General features: G+C 36.5%; 1 protein-coding gene across 1 annotated transcript in view; it reads right to left on the bottom strand.

Annotated features, from left to right (window-relative positions):
• CCDC171 (coiled-coil domain containing 171) overlaps nt 1-22,942 on the bottom strand; it is a 129,148-nt gene that overhangs the window by 86,026 nt on the left and 20,180 nt on the right. Inside the window, exons 7-9 of the mRNA XM_042804472.1 lie at nt 13,942-14,034; nt 12,497-12,657; nt 4,008-4,146 (exon numbers count right to left, since the gene is read on the bottom strand). Coding sequence (XP_042660406.1) covers nt 4,008-4,146; nt 12,497-12,657; nt 13,942-14,034 — 393 coding nt within the window. The remainder of the gene's footprint in view (nt 1-4,007; nt 4,147-12,496; nt 12,658-13,941; nt 14,035-22,942) is intronic.

Below are 22,942 nucleotides of genomic sequence, written 5' to 3'. Positions count from 1 at the left end.
GGATTTTCTTGTGTGACTCTCTTGCATACGGACTAATTCATCCACTCAGTCTGCAGACCAAATCCCATCTGACAATAGCAGAGCAAGTGTCAGAAACAGAACTATCCACACAGCCAGCAAAAAGCAGTATGTTCAGATACTCCTTGAAAAGTATTTGGGTAAATTCTTTACAAAAGCATCAGAATGTTTACCAGGTATGACTTTGGGGGAACCAAATCAAAGCACTTACAGAAACAGGCTCCAAATGACTGATCCACAGTTATATCTGTATAGCAGGCACAATAGTGGCACAAATTTTAAACAACAAAGCATAAATTGCAGTGTAACAAAGAGAACAAAATCATTACTCACAAACTCCTTTGTTTGGCTCCTATTTATTTTTGCTCAAGTTATCTAACTACTGAATACTTAATAAGGTTTATTTTCTTGTATTAGCCAGAATTTTCCAAAGTCTATAAAGAGGTCTTTAAAAAGTGCCTAGGCATGTGTAAATTAAATACAATTTCTCAAGAAATTTAGTGTCTTGGTTTTAATAATCTGAAATGAAATAAATCAAGAATGCACAAATTATATATGGAACTATTCTAGTCCCCTAAAGAGAGATTTGTAACAGCTGTTTGGTGGGAGAGAATATTATAAAGTATCTCTTTGGGTTTTTTGGATTTGTTTTTTCAGTCAGAGAAAATTTTTCGAGAACTGTCAACTTTAATAGCATTTTTTAGATATCTGTCTTCAAACAATAGGACATCACAGCTTGAGTGACCTCTCCGCTTCAAGAAAAAATTACAAAATAGGTTTCTTTGTAGAAGATCATTTAAGCATATGCTTCAGACTGACCGGTCTTCTTAAATTAGGACAACAGAAGTAGTATCTGGGTAGCAACGTTCCACCCCTAAGTTAATGCAAGCAAAATAAGAATCAATGTAACATAACATTTAACAATCATTAGCACAAAATTAATGAAAACTGTGTCTCAGTTTTTTTAAATTGAAAGAAAAAGCTATGTTCACAGTAATTCATCTAGATGAGATTTACATCTTTGCCATTGAGTACCTGATTCTACTCCACAGAATTTGTAGAACAGAATCATAATCTTCAGAGTGTTTAATTGTCTGTTCAGACAAGACACTTCTGTTTAAGAACAATGGTTAATGCCTATGTCTAGGAATTAGACTGTCGACACTTCTGTTCTGACTTTCAGTTTACAGTAACGTACAAGGCTCTTAAAGACAGCAGAGATGTATAGAGCACATGACTGCATGTATAACATAAGAAAGAATTATATGCCACACAGAAAAAGACAGGCTGTGGGTGTAAGCTATTGCACTATTATATACTAACTGTCCTACTCCTGATAGTATCTATACAAAAGGGAAGAAATTAATAAACAGTTTTTAAAAATTACAGGAATTTATACTAAAATACACTATTTTTAATGACTTAACTTTCCTAATATGCATTCTGGTGAACTGGCAAGTTCCCCATATTTCAATATACATTTCTCATAATATAAAGGCTCAACATCTCCCACTTGTCCGGATCATCTACTACTAGGTGCCAGAAATGTAAATATCCTAAGTAACTTTTAAAACTATTAAAGACACCTCTTACTCCTTCCATGGGGCAGGAATACAGCTGGGGCTGTTTCAGTTTAAAACAAGTTCTGAATCACAATGGCTATTCTTCAAGCTAAAAGTTTCTAAAAACCCTATCTGGAAATAATGACAAGCTTGAGACCAATTTCCTCAGAAAAACATAATGGAAATCTTGAGAGCCTATTCATGCTGAACATTCATAAACAGTTTTCTTTGATGCCAACAAATCCTATCACATTTGATCCATACAAATTTCTGGCAAACTTCTGCCACATGCTGATATTTAAAATTAAAAGCAGCATAACTGCTTTACTATACATTCAACTGAACCATTAAAAAAGTTCTTTTTTATATACAGTTTCCAAAGAATAGTTTCCCTACACAAGTCTGCTTTTTAAAAACAAAGAGCCTTCACTAGTTTGGTTATATTTCCCAAATATTTTACAAACAATAACATTAACTTGTTTTTTAGCAGTAAAGTGAGAAACCAATATAATATTATCAGACTGGAGTGGAAAAGACATATTCAGGATGTCTAACAACAGTATAAAACGTAAGAAAGTAATGAATAGATCAAGAAAGCAGGAGGGTGAAATGAAGGGAAGAGAACACTGACATCTTCACAGTTTTAGTATGGGTATAGGGAAGCCTAATAACAGTACATGAAATGTTATCTATACTTTGTTCCCACTAGAGTCTGTCACTTTTTCATTTTGGGAAGAAAAACAACAAAATGCTGCCCAGACTAAGTAAACAAGACCACACACAGGCACTCCTGCTTCCCAAACAAATACAAAAGTCTTCAGGAAAAACACAAAGCCATCCAAGGTGATAAAAATCTAATCCCATAGGGGACCACTAATATTACTCCTCAGAAAATTAGTATTTTTATTACCTGTTCAAGACAGTCTTGTGGTTTGAAATCGTTCCAGTAAAACAATTAAAACAACCAGCTCTATGAATAAAACAGTTCTTTTAACTGAGACAATCTAGTTTGTTTTTTACCTTTCAGCAATGTAATGTTCATTTTGAGTACACCATTTAATACTGTTGCCCTTACCAGGAACCTTGGTCATGAACAGAATTTGGACCTGAATTCTTGTCAAGTATAATATAAATTTTGCTAAGGAACACAAAGTGAAAAGGAAAGCTCATATCACAGCAATAGTTAACAAGCACTCAAGGCTCCTCGTAGAAATTTTTCAGCCTGGAATTGTATTTTGTATTAATAAATAGCAATCATTACTGACTATAGTTAGAGGAGACAGTTGATTTTGTCTCTTCATATTCCTTTTGTGCCTGATAAGATCACTATTTCAGGTTAACTAGGTCAGCAAATGTCTTTTTCCATGCAAATGTTAATGTATTAAAAGCTGTGATTCTGCCAGAGGGAAGAGGACTTTCTGATTTCTTTTTTCTTCAATTTATTAGTTACCAATCTGTCTGGGAAATGGGTAATACTAAGACAATGTATGAAATAAACTCCATCAACTGAACAAAAGACACCAACAAGTCTGAAGGTCCTCTGATGCAGCTCTCTGCTCCTGCTCACTGGTTAGTACAATGCCTGTCAGCAGCAGGGAACAGACCACATTTACCTTCCATACTCACAGCTCTAAGAGAGAGAAAGAGAAGAAATTTGCAAGCCAGTATCAAAAGAAGTTTACATTGGCTAAGTATAGAAATACTGCAAATGATACTAAACAATGGAAAGAGAGAAGGTTTTCTAGATACACTAAGACCTTTTGCTTTGTCCTGCTACTATGCAAGAGGATAGCAAAATTGTTATTCAAAGTTGAGGTGGATAGAAACAGTGGGAAGGCCCCAAAATAGTCCTATAAGAGAAGAAAGCTTTCAGAAAATAAACCAGTAAAATACATCCAACATGCCAAGTCCACACCAAAATAAAGTCCCTCTGCTTCGTCACCTTCAAACAAGCAATTTTAAAGCAATTTTTACAGTCAAATGCTTGCATGAAAAACAAAATATTACATAAAATAGAAATAAACAAGCCTACAATAGTAGCTAATAAAGCCTGAAGAAGAAAAACCTGGGTAGAAAAACAGAACATTCTCCAGAAAGAATCATAATCCATATCCACAAATTGCCTTCTTTGCTAGGAATGCAAACACAAGTTACTCTTTTCTCAGAGCCATAGTTTTAAAATAACTGTTTTCTGTAAATACCTCTTCAGTCAAATACATGGTGTATCACTTAAAATGTATTTTCAAATTAGCTTTTTCAGTGTATTAGCTGTATTTACTCAAGATTTACAAAACAAAGTAACAAACTTGGAGTAACGCAACGGCAGAGCTCTTCCACGGATCAGCACAGCAAATACAGATTATGTTGACAGTTATGTTTAAAAAAAACACTGAACAGTGAATGAATGCCACAGGCTTTTTGTCTTACCATTCCAAGTTCATCCTGTAACTCTCTGCAGGTTTTTTCATTAATCCCTAATCTCTCAGAGAGGTTTTTAATTACCTTCTTCTTTTCCTCAATCTTCTCATTCATTTGCTGGTTCATGGAGAAACACTCTTTTTCTAATCTGAAAAGTTTCAGCATTAGAACATTTTTATCAAAAATACTTTTGTCAAGTATACTCTATACTTTTAAAGATAATGGAAATAGCACATGTCATGTTAACACATCATATGGCTTCTGAAGTTGCTTTTTTTAACTGAAAAAAGTTATATATTCCTTCTAGGAAAGGCTTTTCAAGAAGTGGTTATGTTCTTTTCAGTTACTAATGTTTGTGTTAGGCTTCCAGTCATAAATTCGTTTGGACATTTGGATATGGCCTAAAATTACATATAATAAACAGAATTAATCATATTTTAATTAACACAGTAGTTCTCCTCAGAAAGACTGTGTCACATCTCACATAATCAAACCTGATTTCAAGTAGAAAGCTTGTTCCTAAAGTTTCCCTGTACTTGACTATATTCTACTCAGAATGGCATGACTTCATATTTTTCCATCAGCAGACTGTTCCCAAAATTTCAAACAGTTCCTGTACTGTATCAGTCCTCCTGGCACTCAGCAAAACAGATATATAAAGAGCCTGGCATGGCTAAACAGGAAACTCATGAGAAAGCATACAGGACACAGAAGCAGGGACAGAAACACAAGAAAGAATTTAGAAAGCTTGCCCGAGTATGTAGGCACAAGAAGAGATTTCATCACCATATTAAGAAAGAAAACATAAACCTGTTTCTAACACAGACCAGCCAATTTATCAAGACCAGACACAGAGGTCACCACGCTCAATGCCTTTTTTTGCCTCAGACTTCCCTGACAAGATCTTCCAAGTCTTTATGATCAGTAAAAGGGCTCAAAGAGAACAACTGCTAGCAGTAGGTGAGGACTGAGTCCACAATTACTTGTAAGAACTCAACCCATAGAAATTGAAGAGGCCAGCTCACTTACACTCAAACTTTCTGTCAAAGCCGGCTAATGTCACAGTGAGGCTGCTCATTATCATCTCTGAAAGGTCACAGAGGTTGGGGGAGATCCCTGGCAAATGGAGAAAGGCAAATGTCACACCTATATTCAGAAAAGAGGAAAAGGACAAGCCAAGGAACTACAGAACAGTTAGCTTCATTTCAGTCCCAGGAAGGTCACAAAGCAAGTCCTCTTGGAACAAATTTCTGGGCTCATGAAGGAGAAAAGAGTGATTGGGAACAGCCAGTGAGGATTCATCAAAGCTAAATCATGTCCGGCCAGCTCAGCTATATTCCACGGTAAAATGACCAGATCTTTGGACAAAAGGATATCAAGTAGATTAAATATAACTCAACTTTAGCAAGGCTTCTGGCACTGTCTCACACAGTATTTTTATAGCCAAGTTAGGACTTCAGTCTAGGTATGTGAACTACAACATTGATAAAAATAGTCTGATGTTAAAGATTAGATGATAGTGGCTGGTAACAAGTGAAATACAGTAGGATTCTGCATTAGAATCTGTTTAACATCTTTATCCATCACCTGGATTAGGCAAGTTTGTAGTGAACTCAGTGGGCATAAATTACAACAGAACTGATGCACTCAAGAGAAGGGTGCCATTCCCTAGAACCTAGACAAGGAAAAGGAACAACTAGCCATGTACCAGCAGCATGACATAAAAGTAGAGATAGCTAACAGCATCCTGAGCTCTATTAGTAGTAGCATAGCCAGAAGATCAAGGGAAGTGATTAATCACCTTTTATTTGGCACTCATTACATCAATGATAATGACCAGTTTTAAGCACACACCTCCACCCTAACACAGGAAAGACATTGGAATGCACTCAGGGAAGGGCCACCAACATGGCTAGGGGCTGAAATACATATAAGAACTTAGGCAACTTGCTATGTTCAGGCTGGAGAACTTCACAGTGTATAACAGGGCCCACAATATCTAAAACAAAGCTATCGAGAAGATGCAGCCAGTCACTTCACAGCAATGTATGGCTACAGGACAAGAGATAACAGTCACAAATTGAACCTAAAGAGGTTCCAACAAGGAGAAGCTTTTTCTATCGTAACGACACACCGTGGAACAGGTTCCCAGAGGCTGTGCCATCTCCGTTCTTGGAGGTTTTCAAGACCTAACTGGATGAAGCCCTGAGCAACCTAATCTCATGCCTGATCCCAGTCTGAGCAGAAGGTTGGATTCTCCTGCAATCCCTTACAAACTGAACTATTATTTGATGTAACTCAGCAGTGGGAACATCCAGGTGTCTCTCATTTCTTTGTCTCTTCCATCACTTCTGTCTCACTAGAACCAAAAGTAATGCAAAGGGCTCACAAGTTCTGCCAACTTTGAGACTTTCGAATCAATACTGTCACTTTGTGACTTTGGCTTTTTCTTATAGATGAACAGAGCTTTTTAGATGAAGGACTACTCTATCAGTCCTCCAAATACCTACGTGCTTCTGCTTCAGCTTTGCTGGTATTTTTTCCTTTTAGCTGTAGATGGTTACTTCTTATTCTTAGAGAAAGAACTTGCCTGTTTCAGGCCCCCAAAGTAGCTCCTACTCCCACAGCTTTCAGAAACACAGCAAAAGCAGTTCCAATTTATTCTATGTCATGTTCTTATTCTTCAAGTAAAGTAAGTTCACATAGAGACCCAAATCCCATGTTGCTTCCAATTTACATAGTCCTACTGGGTTCAGAGCTAATTAATAAATTATGCAACCCAGAAAAGCCTGTTTGGTGGTTTCAGTTATTACAACCATCTTTTTTGAGAAAATAAATTCTCACAGCTTTGTATAGCTTCAAACTTTGGTATCATCTATCCTACATCAAGTTCAGCTAAAAAGAGATAGAAGTATTCTAGCAAAACAAATTAAAGTCTCCAAGACCTTACAAAGACTAAGGCTTAAACACAAACTTGTGGGACTTCTCCAGAAAAAGGAAAAATATGTTAGGATACCAAATCATGGCTTAAAAGAAAAAGCCAAGCTCCTATCATTGTCTGGAGTCCAAGGACCACAGCCTTCTACGGTAAGTAGATCAAAAGGTCTTGTATTCTCTCTGAAGGGATCCTGTGAAACCAATCACTGATACTCACCCATACCTGTACACTTCAAAGAATAAAGAAGACACAGGAAACAGATGAGGCAATACATGCCTAACTCATGTAATTACCTCAAGGGAACTGAGTATATTGATATCCATCCAAGATAAATCTTGACCTTCACTACCTATCTTTATGGAGCTCTGGATATTTAGGGGTCTGGACTAACAAAATTGTAAGGATATGTTGTTTCTGTTTCTTCAAGCTCTAATAATAAAACCACCAACTGCTTAACTGTGTTAACTTCCATGGAAAGGTTTCCATTTTCTGAAATCACAAAAAATAATTTGTTTTCAAAAAACTCAGTTGGTAGAAGCTGCTTGGAGTAATTGCCTGAATCAAAACATTATTGCAAATAGAGAAAAGTACTGTTTGGATATTAGACGAAGTTTATTATGATATCCAGAATAGATGCTTTAAGTAGGCACATATTCTTTTTTGTATAAAAAAAAAAAAAAAATAGTGCAAATCTGCTTTCCTGGAGAAGCACTGAACAGAATTATCCAGCTTAGATGAAAAGGGAAATGTTGTTTAAGGTTCTCGTTGCATTTCAGTAAGTCAAGTATTTACTTCTCTGTAAACACCAATACCGAAGTTCCTCATACAACTGGTATCATAACTGTAAGAACTGTATTTCCTAGTCTTAGCTACAACATATACATATATTCAGGTATTTCCTACAACAATTCCAGACAAAAAAGTATATTCACTAAAAAACAATTCTTTTTTTTTTTTTTTCAGGGTATGTTTTATGTTTAAGAGTTCCTCCCATTTTTCCAAAATGCAATTTTCATGGACCAGAACTATCCTAAATACAAAAACCTTCACTTCTCCAAGAAATAACTTCATACGTCTATATAAAAGATTCTCACAAGGAACAAAACATTATTGAATGCAGCAACGTAATTCCATATTTAACCACTATCCTTATGGTAGTCTGACCAATTTAATGCAGAAGAGTATCTTTAAGAGGTCAAAGACTTAGTTGGAAAATTACTACTTATGGATTTTCACAATTTTTAACTAACATGACTAATTTAAAATTTAAAAAGCAGATTTCATGTTCTAATAGTTTGGGAAATTCCTAAATAGATGTTTCAGCCACCATCAAAAATGCTTCTAATTAGCTTATATTTTATCTCTATTATCATCCTTGATTCTCAGAACATATTCATCCTAATAACAGAATAACTCACATCTCCGTCACTAACTTAGTGGAGTGTAATTTTTAAGTGTTTAGCAAAAATACAGAGTTGTTGAAAGAGCGCCCACATTCAACACCTATAGGGAGAGCGGAGCTCCACATGGTAACAATTATACAACATTAGTCCACATGCAGGCAGTACTCCACTTAAGACTACTTCTTGAGCTATAAGGTCTTTGCTCATCTGAGAAACTAATATATTTCAGAGAATTAAATGCTCTGAGAAACTCTGTTAAGGAAACTTAACTGTACATGCATACAACTTCGGGGGACTGAGGTCTAGCACGATAAAATAAAGCAACCAAAATTGTTCTAAAAAGTATAGGTAAGGAACTCATATTTTATTAACATTCTGTGGGGCCAAAAGGAATCCTCATGAGAGCATCTTGTACTGAAAACTATTACTTAACACAAATATCTAAGATAAAACATCTTGTGGCAACATGAAAATAAGAATTTGCCAAAATAGAAGAGCATGTGAGAGAACAGTTGCAATGAAAGTTAAAAAGAACAACTTAAAATAGATAAATAAAAGCATTAAAATGCCAAACAAACTAGAAATTCTGGGAATATGTCCTGGGTTTGAGTAAGTGGTGAGTTTTTTTGGTGGCAGGGGAGGGGGCTATAGGGGTGGCCCCCTGTGAGAAGCTTCTTGAAGCTCCTCCAGCTCCAAGTCAGCTCCACCTCTGCACCAAAACTGAGCCAACCAGCTGTGCCTCTGCAATAACGTACTTAAGAAGGGACGTGGTGAGGAGCAATGGGACTTGTGAGGAGGAGTTGCTGCAGCTGCGTGAACATCAAGGTCAGTGGAGGAACGGAGGAAGAAAGGAGGGGGGAGGTGTGCTGGAGCAGAGACCCCCCTGTATTCCGTGTTGAGACAACAGGGCGGCCCCCGCTGCCACTCATGAAGATCTATGGTAGAGCAGACACCGATTTATAGCCTGTGTTTTCCACCTGGATGATCAAGGTGCTGTGCCCAAAGAAGGCCAGGGTCTTGTGAGAAAAGATAGACCCCGCTGTTGTAGTTCAGCACTGGGAAGATTGCAGCATGTGGGGGTTTCCCACACCAGAGCAGCGAGGGAAGGGCTGCAGAGGGAGGGACTCCAGTTGGAGGAACTTGGTGTCACACACCAGAGCAGTGTAAGGAAACACTGCAGCCTGTGGGACGGACTCAAGTCGGAGAATGTTTGTGGAGGACTGTCTCCTGTGAGAGGGGGACCACAATGGAGCAGGAGGAGAAGTTCCAGAAGCTCCTGCACCACTGGGGGGAGGAGGTACAGATATCGGGAGCAGAGCCGAGCCTGGGAAGAAGGGAAGGGTGGTGAGAAGGTGTTCTCAATATGTGGTAATGCTTCTCACTGTCCTACTCTGTTAAGTAACTTATTCTGTTAAGTGTTGTTAGTGTCTGTAATAAATCTATGTTCTTTTTTTTCTTCCCCTAATGAGCTTGCCTTTTGCTCGTGACCATAAGGGGTGATCTGCCCCTCCTGGTCCTATCTCAAATCCCAAGCCTGGCTCATCTGTCCCTTCCCATTGCCAGAAGAAAAGAGGGTGTGAGTGGCTGCATGGTGTATGGCTGCCAACCAGGCTCAAACCACAACAGAATCAAATCATTTTACTGATATATAACTCCCAGTGTAAAGCATTAACACTCCCTTCAGGATGTGGGTTTTATGTTTTTGGTGCATGTGTATCACGTAAATATGTTACTGTGTTTTCAAAATTCATTTATGCAGAATTCATGACTCCACACTTATTTCACATCAAATAATAAAATCAGAACAAGTAATCTTCTGTAATTTTAACCCTTTACTTATGACTACGTCAAAGTTAAACATGATCCATGTGTTCAGACACACATTCATTTCCTAAAGATTTACAAAGATAAAAAACAGTGCAGTTCTGCATTTCAAAAGTTAAGTACTTTCAAAAATCATAGATTTAATTTCTACAAGTCTATTAACTCCCAGGTAGACTCACTGCACCCTTGAATTTGATAGTACCTGTGGCTCATTAACCTCATTACCTTCAACTTCTGACCTGTAGCTTTTTTTTCTGACTCACTTGTTTTCTCTAAGAATGCAAGAGACATAATAACAGATAGGAGGTCAGATGTGAGCTGCTTGTACAATTCAAGGGCTAGTTTATGAGCTTGGACAGAAATAACAGGAGAAGAATTCCCAAAACTTCCAGAAGGAATAAGTAAATGGTATCTGGAGATTGTTGGAAAGTTAGCAGTTCCCTGACTGATTACAGAAAGCCATGCTATGACAGTCATGTCGACAAGAGAAGAGAAATTTTTCTAGACTGAAAACTAAAAAAGGCCCATGTTTCACTTGAGAATAGTAAATTTGGCTGGTCTAAGCTCAATAAAAAGATGGACCTTGGAATATTAGACCTTAGAAGCACTGAAGAAATGGTTCAAGAACAAGCACTGGAAGAACACTAGTTCAAGAAAACTTTTAAGTCTGAAGAGTTTGTTAATCTGAAAGATTTTATCTGTAACATCAATTTTCCATATTTTCTGGACCACGTGAACACAGAAACCTACCAGAAAGAAAAGAAGAAAACTCAGACAGTGCAAAGTAGCTTGTTACATAGAACGCCTGATCCCACAGCCACTCCTCTGAACAAGGCTGTTTTGAACATAAATGAGCTTTTTTAAAACCAAACAAGAAAAAACAAATAAAATGTCACATCAGTGGTACAGGCTTCTCCAGTTCAAGGAAAATAACTTCATACTAGTTTAATGCCATGTATGTTGCTGCCACAGAACACATGTCCAAAGAATAAACAACCATGCAGGATGAGATTATAGTTTAACTAACTGATGTTATTTTAGGACCATAAAGAATTCTGAAATACACTTATTCAAGTTTTTCAGCCGTGAAGACTGCAGTCTTCCTGAAGCATCACATTAGATTACTATCATAATGTACTCCACACATTTTCAGAAGCTTTTAGCACAAAAATTATTTCCTTTGAGAAAAAAGCTTTAATTTTATAATATGACTCTGGTTTACCTAAATGCACAATCTTACATTCAGACTTCTTTTAGCTTTATTTTAATGAAGAGCTCTAAGGTGCTTAGAATACAGCACAGGTTTCAACTATGTTACTATAAACATCTCTGTAACCATGCATATAGAAAGACACTCTCAGGCTCACAAACTAACTTACTTGTAGGAAAACCAGGTTTTTTTGTTCTCCACTATTGCTTGTGAGAATAAGTCAACATAAATACCTATGTGTACAGACCCACATAATCCTAGACTGAAAGAGATGCCAAAAAGCAATACCTTTTTACAACCCATTCTACTAGCTTGAGGCTCTTCCCACACCCTCACTGTGCAGTACTCACTTTTAGTCTTCTTAAACCTCCTCTTCTCCTAAACTTCACCTGCTACTATCCTTTATTTCACATATTCTTCAGTTCTCTGTCTTCCAACACCATTCTTCTTCCCGAAATTTTCTCACCCCGATATATACTTGATTCAGCCAGAGAAGACTCAGTACTATGCATCCTCTATCTGCCTGGGGAATTTAACAAAGCCATTCTTCCAAAAACTGTGTGTTACCACAGACACAGCACATTGTGCTGTACAGGAAAGGAATCCCAGGTAATTTCATCTGCACCCTTTTTCCATTTTTCGTTACCAAGTTAAAATTTTCCACAATTATTCAAAAGCTGAAAACAAAGATTATCCACTATAAATTATACACAACTTCTAAACAGAAGTCTTGAAGATTCGTCTAGCTCACTGAAGTGAAAAGTAATGTTTTCATAATAAGTGCATACAGAACAAATCTCTTATAAATCTGCCATGTGTGTTTTCATACAATACTCTCAAACTCTACCGGCGACAGGAATCTATTGTAACTTATTATCAACATCTTTGCTTTGGAAAATAATCTGTAGCAAATCAGTTATCTCCTCTACCTACCAATAATATGTATGGTTACTGATATGGACCTATTATCAGTGAAATGCCAGGTTCTGAACCTTGACTTGGTTTGGCTAATTGCATCAGATTGTGTCGTTTTCTAGTGACTGAAACCTACAGAGAACGTAAAATATAAGTGGTACTCAAGCTGTCTACTGCCATTTTACAATTAATTTAAAAGGTAACTTACACATTGAGTTTTTCCAAGTTCTCTTGAGCATTGTGTTTTTCTCTCTCATATGCATTTTCTACCTCTTTGAACTCTTTCTTCATCATTTCTAAATTTGAAAGAGCTTCTGTCTGGCTGGCTTTTTCCACCTGCAAAGCTCCTTCAAGGTCTCGAATTCTTAACTAGCAAGTGATAAGAAATCAGTTAAAGCAAGTTAGGAAAAACCATCATGATCTTTAATGCTGTTCTATGTTCTGTTCTGCTTTACAGATAACTATATTTATAGAAGTATATAAACAGAAAACATTGAACACATGTAAAAATGTATGAATACCTACAGTTCAAAATGAAAATAAATAGGTACACTGACCAAAAGCACCTTTTCTTCTCCTTTGGTGGTATCTATATTTTTCCTTTTTCATGAATGTGAGGGAATAGCAGTAAAGGCTACACTTCCGCTCAGCACAAAGCACAGTGGAAGCTTGTTCATGTATATGAACAACGAATAAAACCTTACCAGTCATTCACCCATAAAAGATAAGTCTCTAAGTAACATTATCCTCCCAGTTCCTTTGTGTGTTGTAAAAGTAAACAGAGGAAATTAACTAAATCCTTCCTTTCTACTAGTCTAATCATCAGTTTAAAAAATTTAAGTGCCTGTATATCGAGAAGATCATGAATGAAAAAATAACTGACTGAAGAACAGCAGTACTTATTTTTGTTATTCAGAAAATAAGAAAAAAAAGACACCGAAATTACCTTTTTTTTTTTTTGCTTACTTTTTCTAAAGTCCAGTGTGAAGGGCTTGTTAGTTAGTTAACTAAGCATTCATCGTTTAGCTTTTTCTCACTTGTTTTTTAAAATAAACCGTAATTGCCTTACTGGGTCAAACTCCATGTGACACAGTTTAATAATACAAAGATCTAATGTTCAAGTATATGTGCTACATCTTTCTATATAATCAATCTTTACTGTTAACTGCAGATATCATAACTTTGTTTGAAGCTGCAATTTACTGAGTAATTATATTTGGATCTGCAGTTTCAGGATCCATGAAGCTTTCACTCCAATAGAAGCTGGACATATGCACTGTGTCTCCAAATAACTCTATGTGCCCATTCAAAAAATACAGGGCAGGATATTTAAACAGTTGTATAGAGCTCCCCTTTGTGAAACATTTTTCCCCTTGCTGTTTAAGTACTAGTGGGAACTCTCAAACTTACAGAAGTGACATTTTCTTTTATTATTTATTCTAATAATGTTAATGTTCCCTGAAAAGCAGATATTTTTCTATTACCGCCTCTTATGTATTACCTATTACAATTTCGACACTTTCTGCAAAAAAATGTTTAGTGTTTTCACCGAAGCAAGTAAAGTGGTCTTAACATTTTTGGAAGATTGTATCTTTACAACTTCATCAACTGTTTCACTATAAACTTCTACAAAATATTTAACAAAAAGTTTACCTGGATGATCTCTGAATTGAATTTGGATTCCAAATGTGCTGCTCTCTCTGCTTCAATGTTTTCTTCCAGTTTCTTTATTCTCACCGTAGCTGCCTAAAAGTACATTTTGAAGAAATTTAAGTCCAGAGAGATGACAAACATGACACAATGGCTATTCCTTCCTTCAGTATATTAGGACACCTTACACCAACCTGATGTATTGGAACTACTTGCATTTTGGAACTGTGAGAACTCATACCAAGAAATAAACCAAGAAATAAAAACAGTTTTTAAATATCTAGAATATTAAATTATTTTCTATTTAAATAAAATTATGTAGCATTATGTTATTGCTGCATTTTTTACAATCAAAAAAACTGCAGCTGGAGTCAGAAAGCAGAAAGATCAAGTTAAATATTCCACCTATTCCCTTACTATTTGCTTTTCACCAAGGTTGTCACCTGAGGCAACATAACCATACCCTACATGTTCCAAAATATAATGGGGTATCAACAGATTAGCTACAATTTCATTGATGAGACAGATGAAGAAGAGAAGATAGAGAATTCCTCAAAAATATGTTGGCACTGGCATCTAATTTCCATTTAGGGTGTCCAGAATAGATTTCTTTGCAGCCCTAGACTAGTCATAGCTTCCCTGCAACAAAAATCTGTAAAACGCATAAAATTTTATAGCACTATTTTAGTACTTTTTTACTTCTATGTTTCTTAAGCTGCAACTATTTTGTTATGCTTTTGTCTAGCAATTACCAGGATGTTCATGATCTCTTTTAACAAATACCCTGACTACTTTCATCAGTTACTACGAAGAACATCTGTACACGCATGTGTAGTTTAAGCAAAATGGGATTCTCCAAATTAAACTGTTGCATCTTTCTTATCCACTCTTAGAATGTTTAGAAAAGCACAAAAATGCAAATGTCTATGCTAAGAATATACTCAGAAATTTGGATTGCCTATAAAAAGTTCAAGAAGTAGTCTACATTTTCACTAAACTTCAGGGGTTTTTTAAAGCGATCCAAGCTGAAAACATTTCTTTCAAGTTACAATAAACACAAAAGCAATCATGAGAGACATATGTCCTGATAAAGGCCTGGACACAGAATTTCATCTGGATAAATACTTTTACCAAATGGAGTAATTAAAGATCTGCTATAATGGAAATTCAAATGCAACTTTAACTACACTATTTTCTATCAAATAAAATCTTTTCACTTTGACCAATAACTGAATTGAAAAGAAAAATTCATCCCAAAGTGTCTACTGGCTTCAAGTTAAATAAGGTATATCAAGAAAAAGGAATTAATATCAATAAGTTGTTTAACATAAGCACATTTAATGTTATATAAATACTACTGAAGCTATTCATTTTGGAAAAGTAAAACAGAGTAGCAAGTACTGAATGAAGACTGTATCTTCATTCTGAATATTTAAAAGAAGAGAGAGAAACTTTAATAGATGTGAAAATAAAAGCTCTTGGCAATAAATTTAAACTATGCTTGTGTAATCACACACACAAACCAAAGGACAGACTTTTGAAACTTATGTCCATTGAAGGCCTACTAAAGAGAAAAGCAGCAACTGCACAGAGCTTACCAAACCTACTCCACAGTAAGGTCTGTCAAAAGGCTTAAACTTTGCTTCTTCACTGGAGTTTTATCTGCTTAACATACTTTAAAAAAAAAAAAATGCATAAATGCTACACAAACAATCCCACTGTACTTCTATATTGCTAGGATTATTCTCAGAAATAGCTTGATTTAGACTCTTAATAGTATTACTCCTTCCAAACGTCAGTTCCTACACGCCTTCGCCCTGAACAAAGAATTAGCAAACTACCTCCTGCTTCAGTTTGGAAGGACTCCTCAGCATCCTCCAACAGGTCAACACCTGCCAACAGGATGGTTTTACACAAGAATACTGCCAACCTAGTAAAAGTAGTCAGTGAACAATAAATCTAAGTGATATGGATTTCATTTCTTTTTTAATAGCATTTTAAAAGTCAGCCTGAAAATAATTCTATTTTAAGTTTGAGGAGAAGAATAAAGAAAGCAGTAAGGAAGGTACTTATCATAACATTTAGAATAGGAAATGTATTTTTTTAAAAATAAAATGAAGAAATAGAAACTTCACTAAGAATATTTCACTGCACACTCTTCAGAGAAAAAATGCTTTTCTGTCTTTGGCTAGTTTGTTCAAGTGTCTATTCTCATAGCAAACACTGAAATGGAAAAAGAAAGAAAAAGTGATTCTGCAAGTAAAGTTTTTAGGCACAAGTTACTAATTCACAAGCTCTGTACTGCATTTGATTTCTAAGCCTTATTTCCTGAGCATCAGTCCAAAGTAGAACTATGTCTTCATCCCAGACTCTCCTCAGATGAAACAAGAGGTGCAAGACACTATCAAAATGGTTAACTTATCCTCTCAAATGGAACCCAAAGAAGGGGAAAAAAAACAAAAACAAAAACAAAAAAAACAGATTAATACATAACAGCTTGAGTGAGATCATCTGCAAGAATTAAAAACTGGAGCAATCACATTCTCCCAAACAGAACATATAGGTATCAGCTCTTGGTATTGTTCTTTAGAAGTAAAGTCTATCTCCTTGAGCTGGCGTGATGGACATTAATTGCAAGGACAAGAGACATGGTCCAAAGGAAACATAGACTCCCAGAAATAAAGACACTTCAGTCCTAAGAAAATCGTGGCACAATGAGAGAAGAGAGGCAAGAGCATGCAGACACCTGTAAGAAGTGCCATCACTCCTGTTGTCCAACATATGAGCAATTCCATCTAAAAATAGACATATTTGCAAATGGTTCAGTTGCTTGAGTTGTCACAAGTCACTGAAGAATTAACCTGTAGAATCAGCATTCCTATAGAAAGAGAAGCACTGGAAAAACTAGTGTTTCAGCTACAGACATTCCTGATCACCTCTGGAATGTAAGAAACCAGCTCCTCATTGCAAGCAGGACTGTGTCTAGCCTACTGCAAGAGGTATGACCCCTAGGCACCAACCAAATAAGCCCTAGATGCACCTGACAAGTATCCAATGGAAAGTATTCAATGAGATTCAAGACAGTACATACAGGGAAAATAAATTAGAAACTAGAAATCAAAGTATCTGTTTGACAGACAAATATAACCTTACAGATCATGCCCCCATAAAAAGGCATGAGAAAATTGACTTGTTCAAAAGTGTTTTTTTCTCACAACGTTAGGAATTGCAATGCCCCATTCTTGCCTTTAAAGCTCATCTTCTTATAAGACTTTAATTCTTTAAAGCTTTGCCTCATGCCAGTAATTTGTTACAAATTTTATTTTTGAAACCATGTTTAAAATAGTTCACTGGACCATCAGAAAACAGACCTAGGGAGAGAAATAAAATGTCTTTTCATGCAAGACAAGTCACTGTCAGGGACCTGACAGGAACTGCTACTAATTTCTTGTATCGCTAGAAGCCAAAGATGAAGAGTGAACAATGTGCTCCTCAGAAGTCTCAGATTACTCAAGTAAACCTTAATTTTAGCTCATCAGTATAAACAGCTGTCTTATCCAGAAGAGATTCAGATGTTTAAAAGAGATTGCAGAAAAATTACATATGTAAATCAAGGAGTCAGGTAGATGCTGTCTGTGTCTGGTGAAGCAGTTAATATTCTTTTTCCTACGTTCTATGATTTGACTGCTGAAGCTTATGGTTCACCATACATCTAGCAAAATCAGTCAGATGCCAGCAAATCAGTGTGAAAACAAAAACTTCATGAGAGATATCTAATCTTCCATTAGCATATAAGCCTTGTTAAGCAATACAGAGTTATTAAGCATGAAGAAATTCACATTTGCTCAGATTGCTCTAAGGAAAAGATTCTTGGGATTGCTGCTTATGTAAGTGCACATCAGCCACAGAAGTTGCACTTAATTCCAAACTGAGTCTTAAGTTTTATTTGGGAAGAACACAGATGCAAAAAAAAACACTACACAGAAGATCTTGTCTATTTTGATAGGGAAGGTTCAAACAGCCTCTACTGATATTTATATGCACTTCCCTTCACAGCGAGAAGCTGAATGCTCTGCCAGTGAGAATGATCCATTACGCACCCTGTGAGGAAAAGAAAGAAATGTCAGGGAAGAGTCTAACCTGTAACACCATACTACCAATTCCAAAAAGACAAATGGGAAGAAAGAAGTTTTGTGTTCCTGTCTGACTAACAAAAAGACACTGGTACCATATCATGTTAATCAGACAAACCTCTTTGAACCAGACGAAAGGTGAGAATCAGTATCCTTACTGAATCATATGTGTCCAAAAATTTGACACAATGGTTGTCTAGAAAGAAGAAGCTGTGTGAAAACTAGTTATACAGAAATGTTGCAGGCCACAGACACCCAGACGACAGCCTCTCAACTGGGAGTCAAATGAGAACACTTTCTGCTTTAGCCTGTGAAGCTTCTTGTCAGGTCCAAGTCAGAGATTGATCTCAAGGATGGATCCAAAAAAGTGGGTCCTCTGGAGGTTACAAAGTGTTTGCTTAGCCAACACTGAAAACATTGGTTACTCAGTAAGATTCAGTCACTCATTACTTCTATGTGCTCCTCACAGGATATATGAAGGCAGACATCTTAAGTAAAATACCACACAAACTCACTGGATCTCCACAATTTCCTTATATATTCAAGCTCAGTCTGTTTCAGTCTTAACTTAAAGAACAAAGATATCTGGGGTCTGTTTTTATGATAGCAGAGACAGAACTGTGATTTTTCAGAAACAACGAATAAAAATTACTAAGAAAACTTCAGTGTCAGCCTTAGAACTTGTGAGCAACCATGCTACATGCTTACTCTAATACCATTAGGTTCAGCCACTTTTTCCAGTGTCCTATTGCACGTCAATGCCAATGTGGTTTCCAGGAGACATTTTCTGCACGCTAACAGTCTGCAATACCATTTTCCAAACTGACCTTGGTGGCCTCCACTTTTCTTAGCCCCTCACACTTGCTTTAAGTACTGCAATATTTGTGAACACTGAGGCATTCTGTACTGGAAGAATAATTTAGTATCCTACATAGGTGAAATGCCACAGCCACAGAAATGTAATTGTTTGATATTTGCATTTACATCAAAATACTCTTTATCAGATAAGCAACAACGAAAACAACAGGAAAAAAGAGAAAAGTACATTTAAAACAATTACCAAGTTTAGATACAGTATCAGAAATAATTTTTCACTTTTCTGCCTCTATTTAGACCACTTCTGTGAGATTTTTCAGTTTCATTTTGCTAACAAGTTGTCAGAATATTTACATTTCCCCATGGCTGAGGCCCAATCCCTATGAAAAATGCTCAGCCAAGATGAAGTTTTAAGTGAAGAGGACACAAATGTACCCTGTATCTGGATCATCATACACCCACTCTGTTCGTGTGCTCCCATATTCAGATTAAGATTTTGCATCTTCCTACTTAAAAGCATTTCCCTATGACTCATAACTCCAATCAGGAGATCAGATCTAAACACATCGTTGGAAGATGTGCTGATCACTTCCACCTAGTGTTAGAAGTGCTGATGCCTCTTGATCACGGTAAGGTGGAGCCATCTCCTGTCCAGATAATAAACAACCTCTTAGTAACTATCAAGTTACTTACCTACAAACAATTCTTAACCACTAAAGTAAATGTACTTTCACCCTGAAGTAGTGCAGTAAACCCTCACTACAAACATTCCCTGTACAAGAAGTTTAGACTAACCCGTCTCATTGACAGAGGAGCCATACTTGACCTGCACATCACCAGATAAACAACTACATTGGCATGGGGGCTACAAGATAAGCCATATGCTTGGCTTTAGATAAGGAAGATGAGACTTAGATATAGTAAGAAACTTAATACACCCACAGCCTTAAACTATTGCATGTACATATACCTTCTACTAATACAGAGATGGACCATCACTCAAGTCTTCTTTGCAGTTATCTTCCCATCACAGTAGCATCACCAAGCTAACACAGGATGACATATTTAGCAGCCATGAAAAGGTCAATATACTTACAGGTGGGGTAGCCGGAAAGGCAGCATGAAAGCTAAGGCAGTGGTCCTTAAATGGCAACTCACAGTCTCAGAAATACGGCAACATACTCAGTCTCAGAAGTAAAATGGACCAAGTTATGGGACACTTTTCAGATCTTGTGAGAAAGGCTTAAGAACTCTGAGACCTTAAGCTCCAGCTTACTAAGAGTTGAAAGCATCTAACACATAAAACAAACCATAGAAAACCACTACATTTCTGTGAACAAGACAAAGGGTTTGAAATGTATGAACTAATAATTCTGTTTCTCATGGTAAAATCCACATTCCCCTTTCCTCCATGGTTTGCCAAACAGCTTTCCCACCCATTGTTTTGGCAGCTAGACATCACAAGAAACACTATTTTTATACACAAATTGCTCTATATTTCCCAAAAAGTCATCTTTACAGTGCAATGGAGCTGAAGTCTAAAACAAAAGACACTGGTTCCAGGAAACTGATTATCATAAATAGCAGTATCTTGAGTTCAATACAAATACATCAAGAATTGTTTGACTACTGAATCTTAGGCTAAAGAGGCAGACTGATTATAAGGTTCTCAATCTACATTTTTCTGGTACAGTATGTGTTCCACTTCAGAAGGCCCACATGTTCATGCACCATTGGTATCACTGCAAACTGGAAAGCTAGGTTACACACTGGACAAACAGCTATGTTTCAACTGAAGAGTCCACAGAAACTTGTCATTGTTCTTTCTCTTAATTTCTAATTCCAGAAACTAGAAATGTCCTCTTTCAGACTATGCTCAGTATAACGACTGAAGAATAAAACCAGACTAAAATTAAAAAGCAAAAAGGGAGGGGCAGACTTTTTTCACATTCCTTTCTTTATAACATAGACTATTAGATATATTTCTTCTTAAGAGTGCCACCATACAAAAAGAAAGGGAATCTAAATTTATCATTTCCTTTCATTACTGAAACACAAGTACTTTCCCATGGACTTCTCCCTTACATCCAGCAGAGGGTAGTAAAGGAACAGCTTTGTGAACTCCAAAAAAAGATCATCCACATTGCATATCAAGAAATAGTGTAGAACAAAAGATTATAAGATTGCCTTTTAATTAGAATTACACTACTCTTCACACAAATCACCTTAAGAAGTTTGCTGCCATCATCAAGAACTTAAGTACACCTTTTCTAATCAAATGCCTGTTAACAGAAGGTACTCTGCATGAAAACTGAAGTAAGACTTCTCTCATGTGTCCATCTTACCACAGAAACCAAATTTCAATCTATATGCTAAAAATTCCATTAAGAGACATAAACATAGGGCTGCTTCACGAAAAAATGTAGACCATTCTGTCTGGGGTGTGCTAGTTTCAGGCTTCTCCATCTAAACAGAAATCTCTCAAATACTGACATCATAGGCAAAAAAAAAGAGTTGTACATAACCACAGCAGGAAGTACAGGACTGGTTATAAAAACTTTATCCATATTTCTAACATGGGTAATAGTTATTGCCATACATTGAGGAGTTTTAAACTGATAGCTAGAATACCACAGAACTATGTGAAAGTGATACCAGATGGGCAGAAACACAAAGAGACTTTGACACATTGGCACACCATGAAAACTACTGTGCAGGCTTTTGTGCCCTTCCACAATGTATGGGAAGAATTTGGCAACTAAGAATGTGATCCCCAGAAGCTAGCATGATAGTGAGGCAGCTGTAAGATAGAGAGGAGGAAATTCTACTCACAGCAATGTGTTCTAAATCCGAACAATCTCCAGGCTTCACAGAAGCACTTCTTTCTACTTGGTAATGCAACATTCCCTTTTAAAAGGGCAGTCCTTTCTTTCAAACTTAATTAGAAGGGAAGACTGTGCCCATTTCCCCTCCTTTATGCAACAAGTCTGTCTTTGAACACTACCCCATTTTCTTCCCTTACGGCCTCCAAGACCAAAGTTCCAATAACTGAGCTACAGAGGTGAAGAGCAGTTTATCTGGTCCCTTTGGCTGAGGTCTTTCTACTCTGTTTCAGAATGAAAAACAGATGGTAATTCTACCTGATTGAGCTCCAGAATGTTAGAAAGGAAGAGGAACGATAATTTATAGATCAAAGAATGGCTGCAATTAGATTTCAAATTCTGTTAATACTAAACTGTACCTTAGTATACAATTTTTTGGGGAGAGGATTATGGGTGAGAGAGCAACTTAAAATAAATCAACTTGAATTTTGAAATTCAGAACCCCTACAGCCTTTCATGACCACAGAAAAGGCAGAACAAATTTTGTTCCACAAACAGTGATGCAGAATACTTGTACTCTGAAATATGCAAACGATGCTGCTGTCAAAGTCTGGAGTTTAAGTCCACTATCCAGTATGAAGTCTACAGTAATCAATAATGTCTACAGTAATCACTCTTGAAAGCTTAAAATACCTACTGCTTTTGCTCCTTAAAGAATAAAGTTAATTTCAGAGATGCTCATTAGTTAATCCCCCTTTGACTTCAAGTATAGAATGGGAAAGTTATTACTGTAGGCCCTTTCAGACATTTACACACACACAATTTACTTTTGAGATGGTGAAGTGAGATGCAAGCTGACTAAAGCATATGCATTGCAGTCTAACAGACTTTCCTTTTAATTCACAGGGATTTGTGTTAACTTGCTTAAACTTTCAAATGACAGAGGTTTCATCACATGATTTTCCTAATCACTGCTTAAATAGCTGTAATTATAACAAGTACCACATGATTGATTTTTCTGTAGTCTGAATGTTTTTTTCTCACAACATTAAGAGATTCAATAAGTTAATATAATTTAATAAAAATTAAGCAGCAATAAGAATATCTTAACTGATTGCAGTTAATAGCATTCCCTGATAAAAGTGTCTCCTGGGCATAGCAGTTACAGATTTTCAAGGAACTGAGTGCTTCCTTTTAAAATTTACGGATGGTGAATATACCAAATCAAAATAT

This window comes from Tyto alba, unplaced genomic scaffold (genome assembly GCF_018691265.1).
Source record: "Tyto alba isolate M040663 unplaced genomic scaffold, T.alba_DEE_v4.0 Super-Scaffold_42, whole genome shotgun sequence".
Lineage (NCBI taxonomy): Eukaryota > Metazoa > Chordata > Aves > Strigiformes > Tytonidae > Tyto > Tyto alba.
Note: the sequence above shows the minus strand (reverse complement) of the source record. Positions and strands in the feature narration are given on the sequence as shown.